The sequence below is a fragment of the Myotis nattereri genome (genome assembly GCF_964212035.1).
Source record: "Myotis nattereri genome assembly, chromosome: 8".
NCBI lineage: Eukaryota > Metazoa > Chordata > Mammalia > Chiroptera > Vespertilionidae > Myotis > Myotis nattereri.
This window is the reverse complement of record NC_138083.1, coordinates 17325467-17349495: the sequence shown is the minus strand read 5'-3', so window position 1 is coordinate 17349495 and position 24029 is coordinate 17325467. Positions and strand designations below refer to the sequence as shown.

The 24029-nt window shown below is 45.8% G+C and overlaps 1 protein-coding gene across 1 annotated transcript in view; it reads left to right on the top strand.

The window, feature by feature from the left end:
* Nucleotides 1–335: 335 nt before the first annotated feature.
* RIN2 (Ras and Rab interactor 2) overlaps nt 336–24029 on the top strand; it is a 65792-nt gene continuing 42098 nt past the window's right edge. Inside the window, exons 1-2 of the mRNA XM_081097216.1 lie at nt 336–411; nt 21618–21810. Coding sequence (XP_080953342.1) covers nt 356–411; nt 21618–21810 — 249 coding nt within the window. The 5' untranslated portion in view covers nt 336–355. The remainder of the gene's footprint in view (nt 412–21617; nt 21811–24029) is intronic.

Here is a 24029-nt window from a genome sequence, read left to right as displayed (position 1 = left end):
CCTGATTTGACCAGGATTTGCTTATTCCTTTTTGGTTCATATTGAGAAACCAAACTGAGTGTCATAATATTTTTTCAGGGCAGTACCGAAACAGCGTTCTTCCTCTTTCTAAGAAGAAGCTGCTCCCTCCCTTTTTATTTCTTTCCTCTGAGTAGAGGAAATTCACAGAGCCATGGTAAAAAAAAAAAAAAAAAAAAAAAAAAAAATGGTCATCTGTGTGCCCCTACTGAAGTGTCTGAAGCTCCCCAGGCCCTGGGCACGCCTTTTCACTTCCACTTCCTGACGTCACACTATTTTTGTCTTTGAATAGCTTATTGACACGATCGCCTCGGAGATCGGAGAACTGAAACAGGAGATGGTGCAGACAGATGTCAGCCTGGACAATGGCCTGGAACCCACCGAAGCCCACAGGTGACCGAGGCGATGAGGCGAGATGGGAGCTAAGCGGACCCTATTCGTGTTGAGGACTGTGCCGTTTCCGGGGCTCCTCAAGTTTGGGAACTGGGAGTGTGGTGGCCGCTCCAGATGAAACCCTGGAGGAGGTGGGCGTGGCCTAGGAACCAGCTGTCTGCTTGTTTATTTTAATCCCTGCGAAGGCACTTGAACTTTACCACCTTTCCCTTCCTCCTGGCACCAGAACCCGGAAACCTAAAATTCTATCTGCCATATCCACCTACTCACAGTGATGGAAACAATAACGCAGCAGGATCCTCCGTGCGCAAAATAGAACTCAGTGTAGCCTGTATCAGTCTCCAGGAGGTTTACAGGGGAGCGCTCAGAGGATGGACTCATTTTGCGTTCTCAGGTCAGAAAACCCCCAGCACCCACCATAGCCGTTAGCCTGCGGTGCAGCCCCGCGTTCTGACAGTTGGATGTGATTGTAAATGACTAAGAAAGGGGAGGCAGTGTGTTGTCCTGGTTAAGCATGATATGTTGTGAACGTATTTCATGGATCAGAGTAGGTAGTAAGGGACTGATCTTTATCTGGAGAATGGAGGTGCCAGATCAGGGTGGGGGTGGCAGGTTGGAGGAGCTTGTCAAACCTCATCCAGCTCTTGGACCGTGTAATTCATTGCTAGCAAAACAACAGAATATACTGACGGCTGGACGGCATGGACAGTTGGTGCTTGAGAGGCCAGATTTGTGATCTGTGTGCCCTTTTCCCCAGGAAATGGGGTTGAGGCTGCCTGTGCAGGGTGAGGGTGAGCTTCACCCAGTTGGATTTGCTTGCAAGTCTTGAGACAGGCAGGAGTCGAACTGCAAAGGCAGGCAGGGGAACCAGCTGGGTTTGGTTGTCCAGGCAAATTTTAAACTGGCAGGACTGGTTCCCTGCCCTAGCCCAAGGGGAGAGTGGCAATCCCACTTGGCAGCTGTAAGGTGGTGCTTTAACTCCTATGTCTCTGGAGGAACTGTATTCTCCCGTAGCTGTGCACCTTCTGCCTTACGTTTCCTTCTCTACAAAACGACAGGGGTAGACCAGGTGGCCCCCAAGCCACTTGGAGCAGAACTAGGCATTTTATAATTTCTCTTGATTTCAATGTGAGTGGCTTTGATTGGTGAACTTTCCCCCCATAATCTGGACAAGTACACCATGATTTCTGATTCTCTTTCCACCTTCCATTCAGAGTAGTTTTAAACTCCGTGGAACTTTAGCCAGGGGATTTCTCCTTACCCTTTTCATTACTAAGCTAAAAATAAATTGGGAGTCTCGGCTAATGACAAAAAAGTAAAGAAGAGAGAGTTCATAGCACTGATTTCCCCACATCCAGGAAACATAATACTACAAGGTGAACCCCAAACTCTGCAGAGGACAGGACCCTTCCTACGTATAAGCCACGGAGATGCTAGGCTTGCGGGAAGGAGTAATAATGTGATAAGTAAGGACTGGCAACAGCTTGGTCTCTGACTGCAGTGGGCATTGCAGTGGGAGAGCTGGGCCTTCATTTAATCTTTAACATCGCTGCTAGTCTTTTCTTTTTAAATTGAAGAGTGACTATAACTTGGTTTTATCAGGTCCATATGTATTCTTGAATGCTATGTTGGTTTACACTGATTTTATGAAACTTCAGAGGCATTTTACTTGGCACGTTCTTTGATGGGAAAGAAGGGGAAAAAAGGCAAGATTGTCTTGATTTAACAATGCCTATGGTGTTTACCACGTGCCAGTCACTGTTCTAAATGCATTGTAGCTGGAACTCATTGAAGCTGCTAACTGTGCTGTGTGACCCTCTTTCTGCTGATGAGGGACCCGTATTTTGTGGTAAAAGTCTCACTAAGAAGGCTGTGGCTTCTGTGCTGGCGTCTCTCGCTGAGTTTTAGAAGCGTGGATTGGTGACTTTGCTATCAGTTCCTCCGTTTTGCCAGTGACGTCAGGAGGGACGGATAACCCAGAAGGAGGGGACGGAGGACATGGTGTTGTTTCCACAGTGAAGGCGGAGCAGAGCTGTGGGTGGTCGCAGGGAAGCAGGCAGGGCCGCCTCCAGTGGGAACACTGGAGAGAGAAGAAGCAGTCGGCCCCTCAGGACCTTAACTGGGCGTGTTCTGGTGGCTGCACAGATGCCTGGCAGTGGAGGGGCCTTTTGCAGCCTCATGGTTGGTGAGTGTGAGCTGTGATATGACCTCACCCACGCCACCCACAGTCACCAGGAAGTGTCTGTGGTTCCCTAGTTTGTTGAATGCTGGATTAAGTTTCAGGCCGGTGCCCTAGGTTAGAAATCGCTGTTCCCCAACCTGCATTGGCTTTTCGTTGCTCTTTCGTGGTTAATAGTGAGATGAGCTTGAGATCTGAAACCTCTTCTTGTATTATGAACCCCTTTGCAGATTAATATTTTGAATGCATAAAGTAAAATATGGAGGACAAGGGGAAAACAATTATAGTGGGATACAATGGTTAGAATGTAAAAATGCATGGTTTCATAGCATTGGTACTTCTTTATTAACACATCGAATGATGAGGCCTGGCAGTGGGACTAGGAGCTGCTGTCCTCTGGAAGCGGAGAAGAGAATAAGCAATACTTATGCGCAGATCATGGAAACATCTAGAGTTTTGGTTGGGGCAAAGCTTCAGCTGCTGAGATTTTTTTGCCTGCATTCAAAATGGGAGTGAATTTCAAAACCAGGTTGGCGAGAGTGCAGGTGTCCCTTTTTTCCGCCCAATAGTCAGTTCCCACTTCCCAGCCCACCTGACCTACCGGCATCGCCTGACACGGGAGACCCCCCCCCCTGGCTGGGACACTTGCTTGGCTTGGCTTCTGGGATGCCCTGAGCCCTGGTTCCTCTCCCCTCACCAGCTGCTGCTTCGAGGCTCCTGGCTGGCTCCTGCTTATCTTCTTGCCCCCCCTAACCCTGGAGCACCCAGAGCTCACTGCTTGGGCCTCTCCTCTTCACATCTCCTCTTCTCTCCCCCACCACCCTCGAGGAAGACACGGAAGCATCTCTGCCTCAGTGAAGTGAGGATAATGAGGGAACTTGGCCCCAGAGTTGTTAGGAAGATTAAGTGAATGCCTAGCTGCGAAGGACTTCGCCCGGTGCTGGCACGTGGTACACACATGCATGGTTTACTGAAAGAGATCTCTGATTTCCTAGGTAATTTCAGTCAGTCCCGCGGCTTGAATACGTCTGTGTATCGGTGATTCCCAACTTACATCCCTAGGCCTGCCCTCTCTTGGAATCCAGACGTTTGCATCCAGCTGCCCACTCAGCCTGACCTTTGGGAGGGCAAACTTAAAAAGACCAAGACCGACCCCGTGGTTCCCTTCACAGACCTGCTTCTTCCCTGGTCTTCCTGTCCCAGTGACCATGCCTCCAGGTGCTTGGGCCCTCAGTCATCCCTGGTGCCTCTCCTTCTTTCCTGACGTCCTCCCATCCATCTCTAAATCCTGGCATCTCTACCTTTAACTTAGATCCAGGATCAGACCACTTTTCACCAGCACCAGGACAGTAGAACCCTGCCTGCTGTCTCTACTTTCACCCCTCCCCGCTTCTCTGGGCGTTAGCTAAGCAGCATCGAAACTGATCTGACTTTAGTTCATTTAAATCCACGTCATGTCACTCCTGTTCAAAGCCCTTCAGTAGTTTTTCATTGAAAACCAAAATCCCCACCATGGCCTTCGGAGTCCCCACAGGATATGACTCACATCCCCTCACCATCTCTTCTCTTACCGTCTCTTCCCCTTCAGCGCTCTGCTCCAGGCCCGCCAGCTTCTTGCTAAGCAGCCTTTGTGCTTGCTGTTCCCTCTGCCTGGAATGCCCTTCCTCCAGGAAGCATTCACCCTTGGACCCTGCCTTTCTTCTGTCACCTTAGCTGGCTTTATTTTTCTTTCTAGAACTTGTGCAGACCTGAAATATATTCACTTGAGTAATTGTGCATTTTCTGCCTCCCGGCACTAGAAGGTGGGCGTTTTGACAGCGGGGGCTTGGTCTGTGTCTGGTGCTGTTTTTTCCAGTGCCTAGAATAGTGTCTGTCATGTAGCATCCACTCAGTCAGTGTGTTGATCGGACGAATGAAAGGTGCTAGCCCTTTGGATCTTCTAAAAGTATTCGAGCATCAGAAGCCTCTTGTATAAAAAAGACTTCACCCTTGTCAAGCAATTAGGGGATCCCAGCCAGTGCATAAAAAAAAAGAAAGTTGAAAATGTGTGACAGGCCTTAAGCATCCTCCCTAGAAAAGAAGAGAGACCAGAATCTCTTTCCCCTACATTCAAGCCCCACTTCCTCATCAGTCCAAGTATGGAAAAGAGGAAAAGATTTGTTTTGCTGACTAACACTGATGAGGCACAGATACTGTGCAAGAAGACAAAATGCAAAAACGATTTTTGCATCAATGACTTGAACTTGCTTCCTAATGACCTCATATACACTCCCCAAAATCCTTAGAAGAGTAAAAGTTGGTATAAATCAACAAAGAATAGTTACTTTTTATCTGATGTTTAAAAAGGAAAAGATGGGAAGAAATAATATAAAGTGACATTAAATTCTGTATTCAAAGTCACTGAAATGGAGGACATATTTTTTTTTAATATGGAAAACTATTGGATAGATGCAGATTTATTCTAAGCTTAGAAGATTTAAGTTCCAAAGATAATTATATCAGATTTAGGCACATATGTTTCTTAGTTATCATGCAGCTAATGGCCTTGACCAAACCAATTCATGGCATGGTGAATATTTCTGCATATAATATTTCTGCATATTGAACAAAGTAAAGCAAGCAAATCTAAAAGATGGGAAGAAATTCACTGGGTTTTGTTTGTTTTGCTATGAGTTTATGATCTAAGATTCATGAGCAGAAATATAAATAATAGAAGTACATATATATTTGTACTTTTCTCATAATTTCTAGGTTATTTTCTCTTTTCATCTCCTTCGCCCCCTGACCCTCGATAATCCTTTGTATAAAGTTACGGTTTCCATAAATATGAACCAGTGAACTGGCTGCTAGCTCAGAATTCCCATGACTTTAGCCTGGAACTTAGACTAGACATGTGAAAATTGTAAAATGATACGCTGCTAAAACTGGAGAGTCCCCACTCCTGAGTCCCACAGCACTGAGATAAGTACTTGAGTCACAACATAGAAATACCTCTCTTCGTTCATCATGGTTTCCAGGCATTAAAAAGACACACACCCAGGCAAAGAAATAAGAGAGCAAGCAAACAATCAAAAGCGGTTTTGTCTCAGGTGTGGGTTCATGGTCGTATTTAGTTTCATATTTTTGCATTGTTCTTTTTGCACAGTGTAAAGTTCTACTTTGGTAATAATAATAAAATAGAAATCTTACATGTTCTTTAAAAAACACACAAACAAAAAAACAACAACACAGTTTCCCTAATATAATAGGTCTCACCATTTAAGACGGACCAAACAACCTCCTACCTGGAATGACCTGCTTCCTCCCCAAGGTCCCCAGGGCATCTAGTATATTCCTCTATTATGTACTCATTCCATTATAGGATGCTTGTTTACAGTTCTTTCTCCCTTAGGTTGTATAAAACGTCAGGCTCCACTGTCTAGGTCAGTGGTTCTCAACCTCTGGCCCTTTAAATACAGTTCCTCATGTTGTGACCCAACCATAAAATTATTTATTTTGCTACTTCATAACTGTAATGTTGCTACTGTTATGAATCGTAATGTAAATATCTGATATGCAGGATGGTCTTAGGCGACCCCTGTGAAAGGGTCGTTCGACCGCCAAAGGGGTCGCGACCCACAGGTTGAGAACCGCTGGTCTAGGTGTTTTGGCAAATAGCACCCACTCAATAAATATTTTCTTTAAGTTGAACTTAATGGTTGCTGCATTGGTAACAGTAGGAGCAAAGAGTTAGACAATCTCATAGAATTCCTTGAAATCATATTCTGAACACTCATATTCCAAACACTCCTGGTGGCTTGAAATCAGAAAACACCTTTCGGGCAATTGACCAAGCTAGTCACAACAGAACATCTTCAGTGGGCACGGTAGGAAAATGTCTTTTTGCAAAACTGTTTCCGCTACGTAACCTCCTCTGGTTTGAACAAAGCAATGCCCACCCCTCCCCACTGGAGGAAAGAGCAGCCGTGTCTCTGGTGTGACTTGGGTGTTTCAGATGAGTAGATTTTCAGCTGCCTCTCCGAACACAATCCCTACCCAATAGTCACAGAGTTTCTCTATTCTGTTTCCCATCAGATATTCTTTGAGAAAGAATATGGACAGGCAGGCACCAACAAATTTCCAAGAATTATGGGAATGTACACTTACAGTTCTTAGAAATAGATCCTGTGCAAGAAGAAACAATAAACTTTGATAACACCAGACACTTTTTTCAAGGGGCCTAAGATACTGCAAAATATAATTGCTATTATGTAGCAAATGATGTGAGCCTCTCCTGACCTATTGAACCAGACTGGAGCTCACAGGAAAGGAAAAAAAAAACACGCGCACACACACACAAAAACCAACCTTTCGGACAGGTGCAACCAGTGATGGCGAACCTTTTGAGCTCGGCTTGTCAGCGTTTTGAAAAACCCTAACTTAACTCTGGTGCCGTGTCACATACGGAGATTTTTTGATATTTGCAACCATAGTAAAACAAAGACTTATATTTTTGATATTTATTTTATATATTTAAATGCCATTTAACAAAGAAAAATCAACCAAAAAAATGAGTTCGTGTGTCACCTCTGACACGCGTGTTAGGGGTTCGCCATCACTGGGTGCTACTGTCCCAGGAGAGTGGCCTGCTCTCAGATGCTGGGGGACCTTAGGATGTGCCCAAGCCCTGAGCCAGGGGCCTGTTAGCTTGTTGGCTGTCTGATTTCTTTGCCTTGTATGTATCCTTTCCTTGTTTTTCTGTGCATTTAAATGGTAGACCACACATGATTTCACTGACTTACCAGTGTGTGTGTGTTTTTAGCATCCTGGAAATCCACAGTGTATCCTAGGCTGGCTCCCCTAGGTACACACAATTTTCACAAGGCGGACTCTAAGATAGATATATTTTACCCTTTACAGACCTTGCCTTGCTATGTTGGTAGTTGATTCTGCCACTAAATATCTGCTTGGTTAGAGTGCAGTACGGACTGAATCCAGCTATGAAATAACACCAGAGTAATCAAAGGCACTTAAAGGCTAACAATTGCAAATCCACGAAATGCTTGCCAATTTGTGAAGCCTGGTGCATGCCGCTGCTTAGGCTCAAGGTCAGTGGGCCAAGACTGGGAGCCGCCTGGCGCCTTCTCCTGTTTTCAGCTGCAGGGGTGCCCGGGACAACAGGTTCTTTGTTTCATTTCTTAGTTTTACAGGAATGAATGAAGGTCCCTGCCAGCGTTGGCTCCATATCTGCCCTTTTCAGCCTTCGCTGAAGAGTCCACGAGAGGAAGTTCATAAGCAAAAAAAAAAACAGCCACCAAATCTTCCTCCTCTTGTGAAAATGGCAGTGCCTCGTCCCCGGAGGCAGACACACATTTTTGTTCCCATTTCCGTGCTGTTCTCTCTTCCCAGCCCTCAGTAGCTAGAACTTAAAAATCCGCCGAAGGTCCTGAAAGTTTTTCGCAAATGCCCTGCGACATGGTTTTAGAAACCTCTTTTAAGACGTCGAGGCCTCCTCCCGCCGAAAGCAGCAGTCCTTAGCCGTGCAGGAATAAAATCTGCGATGCGAAATATGTCAGTCATTTTCCTTTTGGAATTTAAGAGGACAAAAAAGGCCCCAAGGGATTGGCATATCCACTGGTGTAGGGTCAGTAAACGGCACAAGTCAGAGAAGTGGTCCCAAGCCCCGTTCTATCATTAATTTCTAACATTTTCACCTCAAATAGGAGATAGAAGGGTGGCCTGTACTATCTCTCACAATGTAGGTAAACAGGCCAGGATCCTTACAAGAATATTGCCTACCTGAGGCCTCTGCCCATTGCTTTCCCATCTTGGGTGGTGGGTAAGTTTCCTCAACTCACCTGGTAATTTCTCAGCAATAAACCGAGAAACTAGCCAATGCCCCTTCTTTAGCCAGAATGAATTTTTACTTCCCTTCTTCTCCCAACTTAAATACTACAGAGTAGGCGTGTAATTCAGCCTCAGAGATTCTAAAGAACTGTTTTCATGATTGAATGTGATTAAGGAATCACTGGACGTCAACTACTAGGTATCTTTGAAATTGAAGGTTTTCTGGGAATTCTTTGTTTGCTATGTGTATGCATATGTGTTTAACAAAAATTAGAATTGGTCCCTGTGCCAGAAATTTTTATCAGATGGATCTCTTCAGTATGAGCTGTTGTTTTCTCTGTCTCTCTACATAAGAGGCCTTTTCTATTAATATATTTTCAGAAACCACTGATCACAGATCCATCACTTCTCTTCTCCCAGTCCTGGAGGCCCTGGATCCAGCTTCTACCCAGCCTGGCATCTTTGCCACTGCTTGCCATTTGGGCTGTGTTTGCTTTCTTCTTCCTGTATACACAAGGATTTACTGCTCCAGGACTCCAGCTTCTGTCTGGTCCTTAACTCTTAAGACACCTCTTCATTGGCCTCTTGTAGCTGGCATCCTGAACCCTCCATAGTAGTGCCACGTCCTGGGCTGCACCTTCCTGCCCTGGCAGCAGGTTGAGGCAGCGTCATGTGAAAAGGCTTTGTGAGGCTGGGACACAGCTGAAGGCTCAGCACCAGCAGAATGAGGAAGGGAGGCCCCAGAGAGGTGAGAGATGGGTGGACATTTTAATTTAAAAATATCAAGAGAAGTAGCCTTTCATTCTTTTTTCTTTCCGTCTGAATGTTGAGGATGGCCAGCACCAGAGTATAGGTTGGGTCTAGATCTACCAAGGATGGAGATGGCTCCAGCCTCAAGGGCCTGCCAGGCAGGAGCCACCCTCAAAAAAGGTTGCCATTGAAATGACAAAACTAGCCCCAGAATTTTGTTTATAGAATAGTCTTTGTGTCCTAGGATGGAAACACATTGCTTTGCTTCGTTTTTATGGATTTCTAAAATTAGGAGACAATTAAAGAGACATTCTGGAAACTCTACTAAGCAGACTTTTTACCCAGCGTTCTCAAGATAGTCCAGGCTCTTAGAATCAGTTCTTTTCAGATTTTGTTTTAGTACCATATTCCCTTTTTTTCCCCAACAATAATCTATCTTTAGAGACGGGGAAACTGAGGCTAAATGACATGTAGTAACAGGTCAAGGCCTTACAGGTATCAATAAGCAACTGAGGCTTTGATTCACGTCTGCCGACAAATGCTCTTTCCATTAGCCATTGAAGGTTATGAGGCCGAGGGAAGACTAGAGTCGGGGGTTGACTAGATGGAAACTATGACATGCCTTACAAAAGTTAGCTTTCTTTTGTAATCTCACCTGAGGATATTTTTTCCCATTGCTTTGCAGAGAGAGTGGAAGGGAGGGACAGAAGGAGGGGGGAGGAGAAAGAAACATCTATGTAAGAGAGACACATTGACACCAACTGGTTGCCTCCCCACTGGTCCCGATCTGGGGTGGGGAGTGAACCGCAACCCAGGTATGTGACCTTGATCGGGAATCAAACCTGAGACCCTTCAGTGAGTGGGCTGACACTTTAACCACCGAGCAACACCAGCCAGGGCCAAAAGTTAGCATTTTAATGTTAATGCATTTACATGTGCAGGAAATGGGTTTTGACTCTGGGTAAATGAGAACTCATTGATAACTGGCTGCTAAAGCTCCCCCCCACCCCCACCCCCTTGTTGCTGGTGTGGTTCCCACTTTGGGTTTTTCCATACCTCACTCCCTGCACCTGCCTTAACCTCGGGCAGCTTTCCTGTCAGTACTATTTACTAGTACTCCTACCTCTTTCTGTGGTCAGCCGGCTGGTGTGATCAGTTCTTTTGTTGGAACCTAAATCTCATTGCCAATGTTGGAGCACTGATCACCAATGCCCTGTGTCCATGGGCTACAGTTACAGTTCTAGGCTCAGACTCAGCAGTGACTTTTATACCCAGAGCCACCCCTTGCTAGTTGACGGGGAGTTGGAGAGGGGCTGTGCATAAAGGAAACTCATGAGCCAAGAGGAAGGGGATGCTAAAAGTTTGGATTTGTTGTTTTGGGAGGATTTGGGTTGCTTTGTTTTCTCACCCCAGACCTTAGGATGGCTCAAGGGGGAGCGGGGGGGAGCTCTTGGTAGCTGAGGGGATTTTTGCCACCCATTTCCTGATAAACACGGAAACAAGAACACTTTGTCTCCTGAGACTGAAACGGAGCAGCCAGGTGATTCTGTTGTTGGGACTTGGCTGAGGAAAGGCCTGAATCAGAGGTAATGGGCGGGTGGGGGCGGGGGTGCAGAAAGGAGCTAAGGGAGACCCAGTGCCCGCCATGTTTCTCTTTGTCCGCTGAGCTTCTCCCCTTCTTCCCTCGCAGGAACAGATCTGTTGTCTGCAGATCACCTCCTCCCCAGCCCCTGCTCATGTGCAGCAGTCATTTAATCAATGCCTGCCCTGGCTAGGCCTGAATAGAGCCAGGCTAGTGAGAGAGAGAAGCACATATATATAATGCCTCATAAAATGGGGTGAGTGCCCCCGAGGTGTAAACAAAATGGGTAAAAGAATTACCTGTGCCTAAAGTTCACTTGCAGCTACAGGAGACAGGGGAGGAGACAGGATCTGAGCTTGCTTTTGACAGGTAGCTTAGGGGCCAGTTACAGCAATAGACCCTCAGGAACAGCTTGAACACTGGAAAGAGGGGCTGAGCAGTGGCACACAGATACATTTTTCAGGGCGATCTTCCCCCTGGAATCTAAGAGGGAGGTTTATAAACATTAATACAGGAAAAATATTATGTTCTAATCCAAATTATCTTATCCCAAATTTCCTCTGTTGTGTTACAGTTTTTCTTTTACTCATACAGCATCTTTACTGTTAATTGCCTATTTCTTTAAATTGACTCGCCATCTACATTTATTTTAAAAAGTAAATTCAGGCCCGGCTGGTATAACACAGTGGTTGAGCATCTACCTATGCAACAGGAGGTCACAGTTCGATTCCCGGTCAGGTCACATGCCCCACTTGTGGGCTTGATCCCCAGTGTGGGGCATGCAGGAGGCAGCCAATCAATGATTCTCTCTCATCATGGATGTTTCTATCTCTCTCTCTCTCTCTTTCTCTCTCTCCCTCTCCTTTCCTCTCTGAAATCAATAAAATTATATTTTTAAAAAATAAATAAATAAAAAGTAAATTTAGTAAGCCAGTCATGAAAAGACAAGCACTGTATGGTCCTCTTATGTAAGGTTCTTAGAGTAGTCAAAATCATAGAGACAGAAACTAGAATGGTGGTTGCCTGGAATGGGAGGAGGGGGGAACTCAGAGTTATCTATAATAATAAAAGTGTAGTATGCTAATTAGACCAGATGTCCCTCCGGACGAAGCTGGGGCTTCGAGCGAAGCCCAAATCCCGGGTGCCAGAGGGAAGCCAGTGCCGGCAGTCGGGGGGAAGGAAGGCCTACTCTTACACGAATTTTGTGCATCAGGCCTCTAGTTGTTTAGTAAGTTTAAAGTTTCAGTTTTGCAAGAGGAAACAGATCTGGAGATAAATGGTAGTGATGGTTGTACAATGATATGATTATGTGTGATACCCCCAAACTGTATACTTAAAATGATTAAGACGGAAAGTTGGGGGGGAAAGTAAATTTAATATCTCCACCATCCACTAAATACAAGTAACTATTAAAATAAGTCCTGGATATTCAAATAAAAACCATGCTCTCATGTACTGCCTTGGTATATGCAGCACTCTTTGAGAAATGTTGTCAATTTTTAATAGCATCGAGAAGTTATAAAATATTAGAATTAATCTACAAAGTTTTTTCACCTTATAGCAGCTCTTTATGTTAAGGCAGTGGTTGGCAAACTCATTAGTCAACAGAGCCAAATGTCAACAGTACAACGATTGAAATTTCTTTTGAGAGCCAAATTTTTTAAACTTAAACTATATAGGTAGGTACATTATTATTAACTTAATTTGGGTACTCCTACGCTGGCCTTTGCTAAAAACGTCCTCAGTCTGATTGAGGTACGTTCGCTGAGGTCGACCCCTTCCAACTCTCCCATTCACAGTCGTCTTGTATACTTGTTTCGTCTGTCTCCTTTCATTCATCCTCTCTATATGTCCAAACTATCTCAACATACCTTTCTCAACATCTTCTTTCACTCCACAATGTTCCCTACAATTAACTTAATAAACTTTACTTAAAGTTTTAAGTCAACTTTGCACTGTACGTGCGCGCCCGCACGTGGTATTTTGTGGAAGAGCCACACTCAAGAGGCCAAAGAGCCACATGTGGCTCGCGAGCCGCGGTTTGCCGACCACTATGTTAGGGAGACAGGCGATGTGATGAAACTTAGCCGTAATTAGGTCCTAGGCAAAGGCACCTTGGAACACTGGGCTCCGCTTTTGTTGTTTATTTTTGTTTTGCTTTGTTTTGTTTTGTTTTGTTGATGCAGTTAACATCCTATTGATAATAATTAGCCCCATCAATTTGTCTTGATTCATTCTGTGGCTGTTTATTAGGCATTTACCGTGTAAACAAGGAAAAAACTATTGGTCTTCTTAAGTCTGGTAGGCTCACTGGGGACCGTCAGGGAACCAGCCCTCAGGCTGAAGAGCACTGAGTCTTTCCTAAGGGTTTTCAGGGACACTTTGCTGGAAATCCAGGTACAGCCTGGGAAGGTAAGACTCGGGTGGAGCCTGCCACTCATTCCTTCAAATTCCAAATCCAGGGCAGCCCTTGTGGATTACTACTCAGTCCTGCATCCAACACTGGGATTGGCCTGGCCGGAGCAGGCGGCACAAGCAGGGATGCCCTCCCAAGAAGAGAATTCCCTCCCACACCTTGGTAAAGTCTGATATTGGAGACCAAGGGTGGTCCCTGGGGCCAGGCATGGGGAGCAGGGAAGGAGACAGGGGCCAGGCCAAGTGCATTTTAGGAGGCTGTGATGATCTGCCCTCCACCCGGTTCTGCTGACTCAGTCAGCCAGCCGTCTCCAGGTGACTCAATTCACAGAGCCCATTAACTCCGCAAGTAGGAACAAAACAGAACAAGAAGGCAGTTCACAAATGTACCAGATTCCAGGGCAGATGGGATCGTGTTTGTGCTAAGTACCCACACTCACACACGCACACACCGAGGGAGCCTGAGAAGCGTGGAACGAGGGTTCGGGGAGCATTACTTGATCAGAGGCCCCTTCCACCTGATTCAGTTCCAAGAGGACTTGCCACTCATTCTGTGAGAGGTTTCCAGAAGTTGTTAATTAACTGTACCACTCTCTTTAGTTGAACTTTGATCAGGCAGTCTGCTGTAGACAGGAAAATTCTTAGTAGGCAGTCTGCTGTAGACAGGAAAATTCTTAGTACTCTTTATGTATTTAATTGAAACCAGTCGTATCCTTCAAAAAAAATCAAGCACATCTTATCACGGCTGTGGATACAAATTGCCCACTTAAAATATATAATCGTTCAGCTTAATGAAGGTGTGTTTTTGACTCACGTGGAGAAGGTTTGGGGGCCCTACTCGTTTTGTCCCCGTGTCCTGACACTGAGCACAGAGCCATCCAGAGCCCTGTGCCAGTGCTAAGACCTTATACATGGACGTATACCAGCCTTGTTGATAGTAAGGACTTGTCATTTTGCTTTATATCTTAGTTCTCTTAAGCTTTATTTTTGCTATTCAACAAAACAGGATTTTTATATACTGATATAATATTATCTATATATTATATTCTTACATAGAGAAGTTTGTCAACTATATTTAATACACCAGTGTTTTTTCCACAGAAACAACCTGATATCAAAGTTTTATGTGTTTTATGTATCGCTTTGTCAATTATTAACTAGCGGCCCAGTGCACAAATTTGTGCAAGAGTGGGGTCCCTCAGCCAGGCCGGCCTTGGGGAGGGACAGTGGGAGGTTGGCCAGCCATGGGAGCTTGGCTGTGGGAGCGCACTGACCACCAGGGGGCAGCTCCTGTGTTGAGTGTCTGCCGCCTGGTGGTCAGTGCATGTCGTAGCAACCAGTCTTAACAGTCGCTTAGGTTTTTATAGAGAGAGATTTGAAAAATCACACTGGACAGTAGAGTCAAAGTCTACCCCTGCTGTGTTGTTTGGGATGGAGCCTGGGGAGAGGGGGTGGTGTACTGAGAGGGGCAAGGGAGCTTCCTGAGTACCTGGTCACGAGGAGCTGCATTGATAGATTACGCCATCCTCTGGAATTCTGTTTTAGGGCGAGAGAGAGCATTGTTTAGAAATGGCTGCAAGTTATTGGTTTCTCTGAGATGAATCTGATCCTGTGAAACTCGCTAAAACTATGCCTAGTGGCTTTCTGCCTGTCCTGCTATTACTGGAAAGGGGACCTGGCCCTGAGCGGGGCTGCCTAGGGCCAGCTGGTAGTGTGTGGGTTCTTGACTTCGTGCAGGAAAGATTTCACAGCACAAGTCCAGGTGACTATGAGGGAATGTTTATTCAAGCTGGGGATAGCGAAACAGGGAAGGGCGCAGCATAGAAGAAGCAACACTAGGCTGGGCTGCTTTAGCTCACTGGGAAGTCAGAGGAAAGGGGGCCTTGGAGACAGGTTCAGGGGGTTAGCCTGGGACAAGTTGCTGCTGCCCATTGCTCCCCTGGTTGCAAGTCTCATGGGGATCCTTTAAGTTTAGGAGAAAGTTCGTGCCAGAGAAAGGAAAGGCATGAGCATACTCAAAGAGCCTGCGCTAGCATCCTTTGTCTTGAGGGCTTTATCTCTTTCTCGCAGGTGGGAATTTTAGGGGAGATCTCCGGGGAGGGTTTCAGCAGAATATTCATCAATTTTCCAGGTGTGCCCTTTCAGCAACAAGGTCTCTGCTGATTGGTCAGTACCAGGGCCGAAGTTATTAGACATTGCAGCTGGTCCTAGCGTTGCCCACCTGGTTCTGCTGCTTTTCTGGGCCTGGACTGAAATGCAACTAGATGTGATCTACAGGAGGTGACCTTCTGTAACTGGTGGTAAATTGCTCTGACAGTTTGTTCAGCTAGCTGTCTCAGTTTCCCCATGCTACTTGCCAAGGAATTTCCCTAGCTTGTTACCATCCTGCCTCACTGCATTAGAATGCACTTTCTGCAGTCACTTCTTCTTGCACCTGCCTGGGCTGCCTACTAACACCTGGCCCAGGGAATGAAGGGAATGCAGCCTTAAACTGGGTGTGACCAGAAGGTAGCTGGTGCTGGCAAGCGCTGCCCCCTGAGTGGGTGTAATAGCTTCAGATCCATGAGGCCTGGGTTGTTTGAAATGGGAACAGAGACAGTGTCGAGTTCTCTAGTGTTTGTTCTCCGCCCCCAGAGCCACCTTACATTTGTGGGGCATTCTATGGCTTGCCGAGTATTTTTACATGTGGGTGTGTGTCTCACTGAATTCATACTTGAGCTTCATCGCCCCATGAATGCAGACCTAGACACATGAAAACAGGATTATTTTGAGAAATTTCAAGCATTCTTAAATGTTCCAGAAAAGTTGCATGAAGAGTATTGCTGTTCATTTAAATTGACCAGTTGTTGAAATTTTGCCACATTTTCTTTACCTTTATACTTTTACCTTTAAAGATAGAAAGATCGCCAAAACCGGTTTGGCTCAGTGGATAGAGCGTTGGTCTGCGGACTGAAAGATCCCAGGTTCGATTCCGGTCAAGGGCATGTACCTTGGTTGCAGGCATATCCCCAGTAGGAGATGTGCAGGAGGCAGCTGATCGATGTTTCTCTCTCATCGATGTTTCTAACTATCTCTCTCCCTTCCTCTCTGTGAAAAATCAATAAAATATATTTTAAAAAAAAATAAAATAAAGATAGAAAGATCAATGATGAGAGAGAATCATTGATCGGCTGCCTCCTGCACGCCCCACACTGAGGGTTGAGCCCTCAACCTGGGCATGTGCCCTTGACCAGAATCGAACTTGGGACCCTTCAGTCCGCAGGCCAACGCTCTATCCACAGAGCCAAACCACCTAGGGTACCTTTTTTTTTTTTTTTGAGGGAGTGAGGGAGCTTAGCTTTTACCACTTACTTTCCAACATTTTCACACTGTGCCCCTAAATTCTTCAGTATGCATCTCTTAAGAACAAGAACCATATTAAAATTATCACACTCAGGAAAATAAACATCAATGTCATATTCCCTATTATCCATGCTTATTCAAATATCCCTAAATGTCCTTTATAGCTGTTTGTCATTCTTATGCCATATGTGATCAGTTCTGTGCTCACTATATCATTAGTAATCATATCTCTTTATTCTTGTTTTATCTACAGTCAGCCTTTAAAAAAAATGATATTGACATTTTGAAGCGTTCAGGCCAGTGGTTTTACAGAAAGAGCATGAAGTTTTGGATTTGTCTGATCCTCTTGCGTAGGTTCAGCTCAAACACATTTTGGGGCAAGAAAACTACGCAGGTGATAATATAACCTCTGTTACCAGGCCGAACCCGGGCCGAATGCTCAGTAGTCACCAGCCCAGAGACACAACTTCAAGGTGATTTTATGAGAAGGAACTTAATCATACAAGCCAGCCGGCAAGGACACACCAGGGATGGTTCCCAGAGCAGTGCCCCTGAACAGAGCATCGGACCCATCTTTGTTAGGGAAAATCGTGCATAAACACAAGGTAGACTTTGTCATTGTGAGCGTAGGTGGGGACCTGCCAGCCCACTCACAGTCAGGAAATGTGGCTGCGCATACAGAGTATGTTCAAAACTGGCAGAAAGTCTCTGCCCCTGGGAGGATACTTTAGTTTTATGAAGGAAGTGCATGAGGAGGTCACTGGGGGGTCCTTCAGGCTGCTCCATTCACCGCCTGGTCCCGCAAGACTTCCTGGGCTGTTTCTGAAAAACAGTTCTGGCTGCCATTGACGTCGGGGATTGCGTGGGCGTGGATAAACATCTCACTAAGCCTTGGATTTTCTGTGGGACTCTGAGCAAATTACGAGAACATTACACAAACCTTCTAAATTTTAGAGGAATCTGAGTTAACCGAGGCTGAGTTATAACCCTAAACTGGCGGTTCTCAACCTATGGGTCGCGACCCCTTTGGCGGTCGAAAGACCCTTTCACAGGGGTCGCCTAAGACCATCCTGTGTATCAGATATTTACATTACGATTCATAACAGTAGCAACATTACAGTTATGAAGTAGCAACGAAAATAATTTTAAGGTTGGGGGTCACACCACGAGGAACTGGATTTAAAGCGCCAGAAGGTTGAGAACCACTGCTCTACATGAAGGTCAGTCTCTGCCAGGCCACATGTCCAGCTTTGGCTGCACCTCAGAGCATCGCAGCTGTGGCACTTTTGGAGGCTGATCAGTTGGTTCAGTTGATGTCTGCCATGTTTCTCCATTGTCAGGTCCCCTTTCCTCTTCATGATAAGCAAACTCTGGGGTGACGTTTTAAGATGGCGAATGACCTGTCCCCTAACACCTTCCAGCGACTCATGTGAGCATCCACTCATGATTCATGCTTGCATCAGTTCTACCTGGTGGTGGGGTTTCCACGTCCAGGTTGGAAAGACGAAGCTCAGAAAGAGGTGGGTCTCTCATGAGGCCTTCCCACTGTGACTGCACCATCACACTATCTCTTAGGTTAGATCACATTGTTTCATCTTTTGTAAGCCACTCATTCTTTGCCCTCCCTTATATTTATTTGCGAGCAGACATCTGTCTTAGGGATTACAAGTTTCTATTAATTACAAGTTTCTATTTCTCATCAGCTTCTGTTTTAGGTGGAGTTCCCTAAGTGCAGAGCCTGAGGCAGGGAGGGATTCCTGTGCTGTGATCTCTTGAGGGAGGCTCGGGAGCAGCGTGTGCAGGACTGAAGGATACAGGGTGGAACGGGAGGAAACCAGGCAGAGAATTGGGGCCCGCTCAAGTCTAGCCTCAGCCTGAGGACAGGGAGCTCTGAAGCGTGAATAGCACCCCAGAGTTGTCCTACCCGTAGGCAAAAAGACCACTCCTCTACACCCTGTGTCATTAGCAGTGCATCCGCTCCCAAGGGAGAGCATAACTTCCCAGGTATGTTCAAGAAAAGGGGACAGCAGGGGCATGGGTGCCCGATCTGATACAGGGGGACTGGGCAGGGCACCACCAGCATTCACTATAGGTTCAGCATTTCCTTCATTAGTTCTTTCTGAAGGCTGTCCTTTAGGCTGGCTGATAAAAGCCAATTTGTTCTGTAATAACAGGCCACAAACATCAAAGAATAGCTAGCTGAATAAAGGCACTTGCTTAGTCATTGGCAAAGACAAGGTCTAATTTATGGTTGCTCCTTTATGAGGCCCCATGAATCTTATTTACCAGCTCCCTGTTGAGGCCCCGGCTCTTTCGGCTGAGGTCAGTTGTCAGAACAAAGTTTTTAGCTTCTTGAAACAACTGAGGTGTCAAGGGATGTACCCTCCTAAGGAAGGAAGACTGTCAACATGTTTACTCTCAGCACACCTGGGTGTCAGGGTTGCTGTTTAGAGGTTGCAGAATTTGGTCTTGGTAAAATATCGCCAACTCGAGACGGCAGGAATAAAATGTTATTTTAATTGGGTTGTGAGTTCGCTCAATGTCATGCTACTGCCCCCCCTCCCCCCTAAAAAAACACACACAAAAAAACAAAACCTAATTGGATCTGAGTTCCAGTGCATATTTTGCACTTAGGTCTCAAGCAAGTGCTCCTCAGACTGGCAACATCACCCAGATCTTGGTGGAAATGTAGAGTCCCAGGCCCACCCCAACTCTTCAGGATTAGAATATATGGGGCTGAAACCAGGAATCTGTTGTTTAACAAACCCCAGGTGATTCTAATGTAGGTTCAAAGGCGGGTCCAAAGCAGTGGTTGTAAACTTGGCTGCATGTCAGGATTGTCTGGGGAACTTGAAAAAATTCTGATGCTTGCATCCTACCCCATGTGTGTGATTTATTTTATCTGGGTGCAGTCTGGCCATCAAAATATTTTTAAGCTCCCCACGCAATTTTAGTAATAGGCAGCCAGGGTTGAGAATCGCTGGTCTAAAGTCTCCTCTTACCTGATGTGAAAGGAATTTTAACACCAGATTCATTTTGAAGAGTGTGTTCTTATTAGCTGCAAAGATTCACTTCAAAATACCCAGAGGCCCTGGAATGTCATATGTACAATGAGAAATTGCCCTTTCTTGTCAGATTCTCCATCTGGAAACATGTAGCAGAGGTAAAGGGAAACACATATTTGAGAGAAAACTAAATGGAACTCTTGACATGAGTCTTTAGAGATGTAGAAAGTCAAGAAGGTATAGGGGAGAAGTTAGGATGGGGTTCCTGGCCAGCCCACAGGCTATCCATTATGGGTTGTTACCCAAAGGAGACCCCAAAATGATCACCTTGGATGGGCTTCTTCCATATTCAGTCCACCTTCCTCGGAGTGGAGAGGTCCACATGGAAATAGCACACCTCCTACCCCCCGTCTCACCTTATATTTGGAACCATCCCTCATCTTTTTCAGTGTTGAGGACTTCACCCAGGCTACACACTTGGGGCTGGGGGTGGGAGAAAGGTTAGACATTTCAAGTCGTTTGTATTCCAACCTGAACTTGGCCCTTCAGACATGAAGGGTCAGGTTTGATGGTCCCGCTGGCTGCTGCAGGACAGGAGTTGGTGACCAGCTCATTGAGACCAGGGAAAGTGAGAGTTCTGAGTGTGGGAGAGGGGAAGAGACCCCCGAGCTGACCAGCCTTGGCTCGGAATTTCCACTTCCCTCTCTTAACAGAGCCATGTCCTTGAGCAAGTCACTCAGTCAGTCTGAGCCTCCCAGTCCTCTCTTTTTAAAGTGGGATCCTAGTATCTTGCTTTCAGGGCTGTTGAGAGGAGTAAATGAGAAAATGTTTGTAAAGGCCCTGGCCGGGGGTAGAAACCACATCGGTACAAGCTATCCTGTGATCATGATCTTACTCGTTACCGCAGAGCTGGGTGAACACCAGACCACTTGAATTTCTAGTTCTGCCGTCTCATGGCTATTTATAACTCAGGACAGCTTGATAACTTCTTGGGCCTCAGTTTCCTCATTTGTAAAATGGGGGCTAAATGCTCAATAACGGGATTAATGTTGGGGTCAAAGGCAGCCGCAGAAGTCAGTGTGATATCTTTTTTATTGAGCTTTCACTCATATAACATACAGTTCAAAATCTAATGTGTAAGATTCAGTGGTTTTCAGTATATTCACACATCTCATTCCAGAACATTTTCATTTCATCAAAAGGAAACTCCATACTCATTTGCAATCACTACCCATCCTGCACCCCTTCCCAGTCCCGGGCAGCCACTAATCTTTCTGTCAGTATATATTTATCTATCTAAATATTTCATATACATGAAAACATAGAATATTAGGCCTTTTGTGTCTGGGGTTTTTCATTCAGCATGATGTCTTCAAGATTCATCCATGTTGTAGCATGGATCAGTACTTTATTCATAAAAGGATGAATGAATATTATGCTGAAAAAAAAGTATGGCTATGCCACATTTTATTTATCCATTTATTACCTGATAGAAATTTGGGCTATTTCCACTTTGTGGTGATTATGAACAATGTCAATTTGTTCATAATTTTATGAATAGCATAGCAACATACCACTGTAAGGTTTCATTATAAATAATATTAGTAATAAAATTCCTACCTGGGTGAAAAGAAATGAAATGCAATTCATTTGGACACAAAATGAGGTTGCCTGCATGTGAATGGTTTATTTTTGCTTAGAGCATGCCATGGTCATTCTTATGATATAGTCTCTTGAGCTTTAGGACTTCATGGTTCTCATATGGAATTTAGTACTTAGGGGTCTGTGCCCAAAGGAAGAAATGCTTTATGCCAGAAGATAGACTAAACAGCACTTAGGATGTTTAGAATCTTTAACAAACTGGGTTAGAAATAGAAGGTGGGGTCTGTTGAGTGTTGTTGAGTTTGCCAGTTAATATTGGGGCTACGGAGGGAAATATAACCTGGTGTTTGCCCTCAGGTTTCCATTCTGGAGGGAAGACAAGTAGGTGGTGATGACAAGATGGGGTATGTGCTAGGACAGGCCTAGCCTACGAGGTTGTAGAACCGTCTCTGTTAGGGAAGCTGTGCCGCAGCCATTTGACCCCTGCCCACTCTCTCTTTCCCAGCATGGTAAGACACAAGGACGATGGCTGTTCCCAGGAAAAGGATGTGAAGACCTGCCCCCGGGACTCTGGCTATGACAGCCTCTCCAGCAGGCTCAGCATTTTGGACCGGCTTCTCCACACCCACTCCATATGGCTGCAGCTGAATCTGAGTGAGGAGGAGGCGGCAGAAGTCCTACAGTCCCAGCCTCCGGGGGTAAGACTCACAACCTCAAGGAAACAGGTTGAGGCAGGCAGCGCTGCTGCATCCTTAAAGACAAAGAGACTTGGAGTTCTAGAAAGTTCTTCGCAGCCCGTAGGGAGTACGGTTCCCAATGTGTACCTGGGTTGCAGTGCAGGGAAATTCCAGAGGCAGCTCCCAGAACCCTTCACAATTTGTCTTTCTCTCTCCATCTGCTCAATTGCCCCCAGGAAGTGCAGGACTCAGTAGGACAGCAGGGCACCTCAGTCACGAGGAGGGGCTGCTGCCCAGAGGCCCCAGGCCTGACTTCTTGAGACCAGACATTTAGGAAGAGCCTGGTTGGAGGGGTTTAGTTGTCTCTGTTGTTTTATTTTCATTCTGAGTCTGGGAACCCTTCCTGGGGCCCAACCATCCAACCTGGGACCTAACCTTCGAAAGTTCGCTGTCCATAGACTTGTCTGCTCTGGCTGATGATGGTGAATTTTCTTGGGCTTTCTCAGTGGCTTTGCACATGAATCAAAGTCCAATTCAGTTTGTTCACCTACTCCCTACTCAAGTCCATCTCATCTTAATCAAGACCAGGCCACAACTCTATAGAACTTCCTTAAAAAAAAAAGTTATTCAGTGAATGGTATATCTTTTGCTGTCCAGTGTGGTAGCCACTTGCCCCATGTGGCTATTTAAATTTTTTTTTTATTAAATGAAATTCAATTAAAAATTCAGTTCCTCGGTTCCCCTAGCCACACTTGAAGTGCTCGCCAGCCACAGGAGGCTACCATTCAGGACAGTGCAGACTATAGAACATTTCCATCATCACAGGAAGTTCTCCTGGACAGTGCTTATATGCAAAGCCTACTTCCAAAGGACAGGATGACCACAACAAATCCTAGATAAAGTAAGACTTGAAGCAACACCTGGCAAGAGGTAGACATTCAGAAGTATGGGGAAAGGCAAGGATAAAATTCCATCAGTAACTGGCTGAGGAATGTAACAATTGGGCAGGAAAATAAACTTTTGCATTTCCTTTCAGCCAGAGCCTGCCTGTTACCACTTTTTGATTTATAAGTGAGTCTTTGTTTCTCATCTGACAGAAGGCAGACAGGGCTAAGAACTCTGTTGGAACATGCTCAGGATGTCAGGCGCGGCATTTGATCATCTTTGCAGAGAATTCCTTGGCCAGCACCCTGGGTTGTTGCCTCTGGTTTTGGTCTGTATGATCAAGACCCCCCCCCCCCCGTGAGGCCCCCACTTGTTGAAGGTTGTGTTGTCTGCTCCTGCATTTCTGCCAAAATTCTTAAAGAAGGCGGTGGCCCTGTTGCTAAGTAGCAAGTCCCCTTCTGGAGTCAGGCACGTCCATTCCTGCTGAGACCTTGTGGGGAGCAAGTCAGGCAGGATGTTGTCTCTAGCCACCTACTTGGTCCCTGGCCAGGGCCCGCCTGATGAGATGGGCAGGCTGAGGGCAGGCTGAAGGCAGGAGCAACATGGATCAGGAGAGGCCAGACGCGCTGGAAGAAGCTAGAATGCTGAGAAGCAGGTGCAAGAGGGAGGTTTGAAAGGCTAGCCATGGTGGCATGGGTTCTTGGGATGCCCATCATCCTTGGTTAATGTTCAGTTGAAGATGGGCAACTGTAGACTGTTTCTGTAAAGGGCCAGAGTGTAAGTATTTTTGGCTTTGTGGGCCATACAGTCTCTGTCACAACCACTCAAGTCCGTCTCGTAGTGCAGACGCAGCCTTAGACAATATTTAAATGACTGAGCATGTCCGATTCAGTAAAACTTTGTTCCTAAGAACAGGTGGCAAGGTCGATTTGGTCTGCTGGCCATACTTCACTGACCCCTGATCTCAGGTTACAGAGACTCAGGAAATCGGCCTAGAGGTTGTGCTGTCCCTACCTCCAAGGCTCAAAGAGATCCCCACCTGCATAAGGGAATATGACTTCTTTTCCACTCACCAACAGGTGCCTCTCACAGTGCTTTGGGCTTTTACCCATCGGGATAGTATTTAGGAAACATCTGCTTCATTTTAGAGTGTCCTAAAGACCTGGACTCCCAGAACTGTCTTCTAGATAAATTCCACGGCTACCTCCTCGTGGATGCTAGAAGGGAAGGGAGAACTATTTCACTCCTTACCAAACACCCCATTCCCATAACTTCCCCTGCAACCCCACCCCCAAAAATGTTTCTTAGGAGCTATTGACTGGACATACAGACCGCAGTGAAGATTCGGTGGAAAA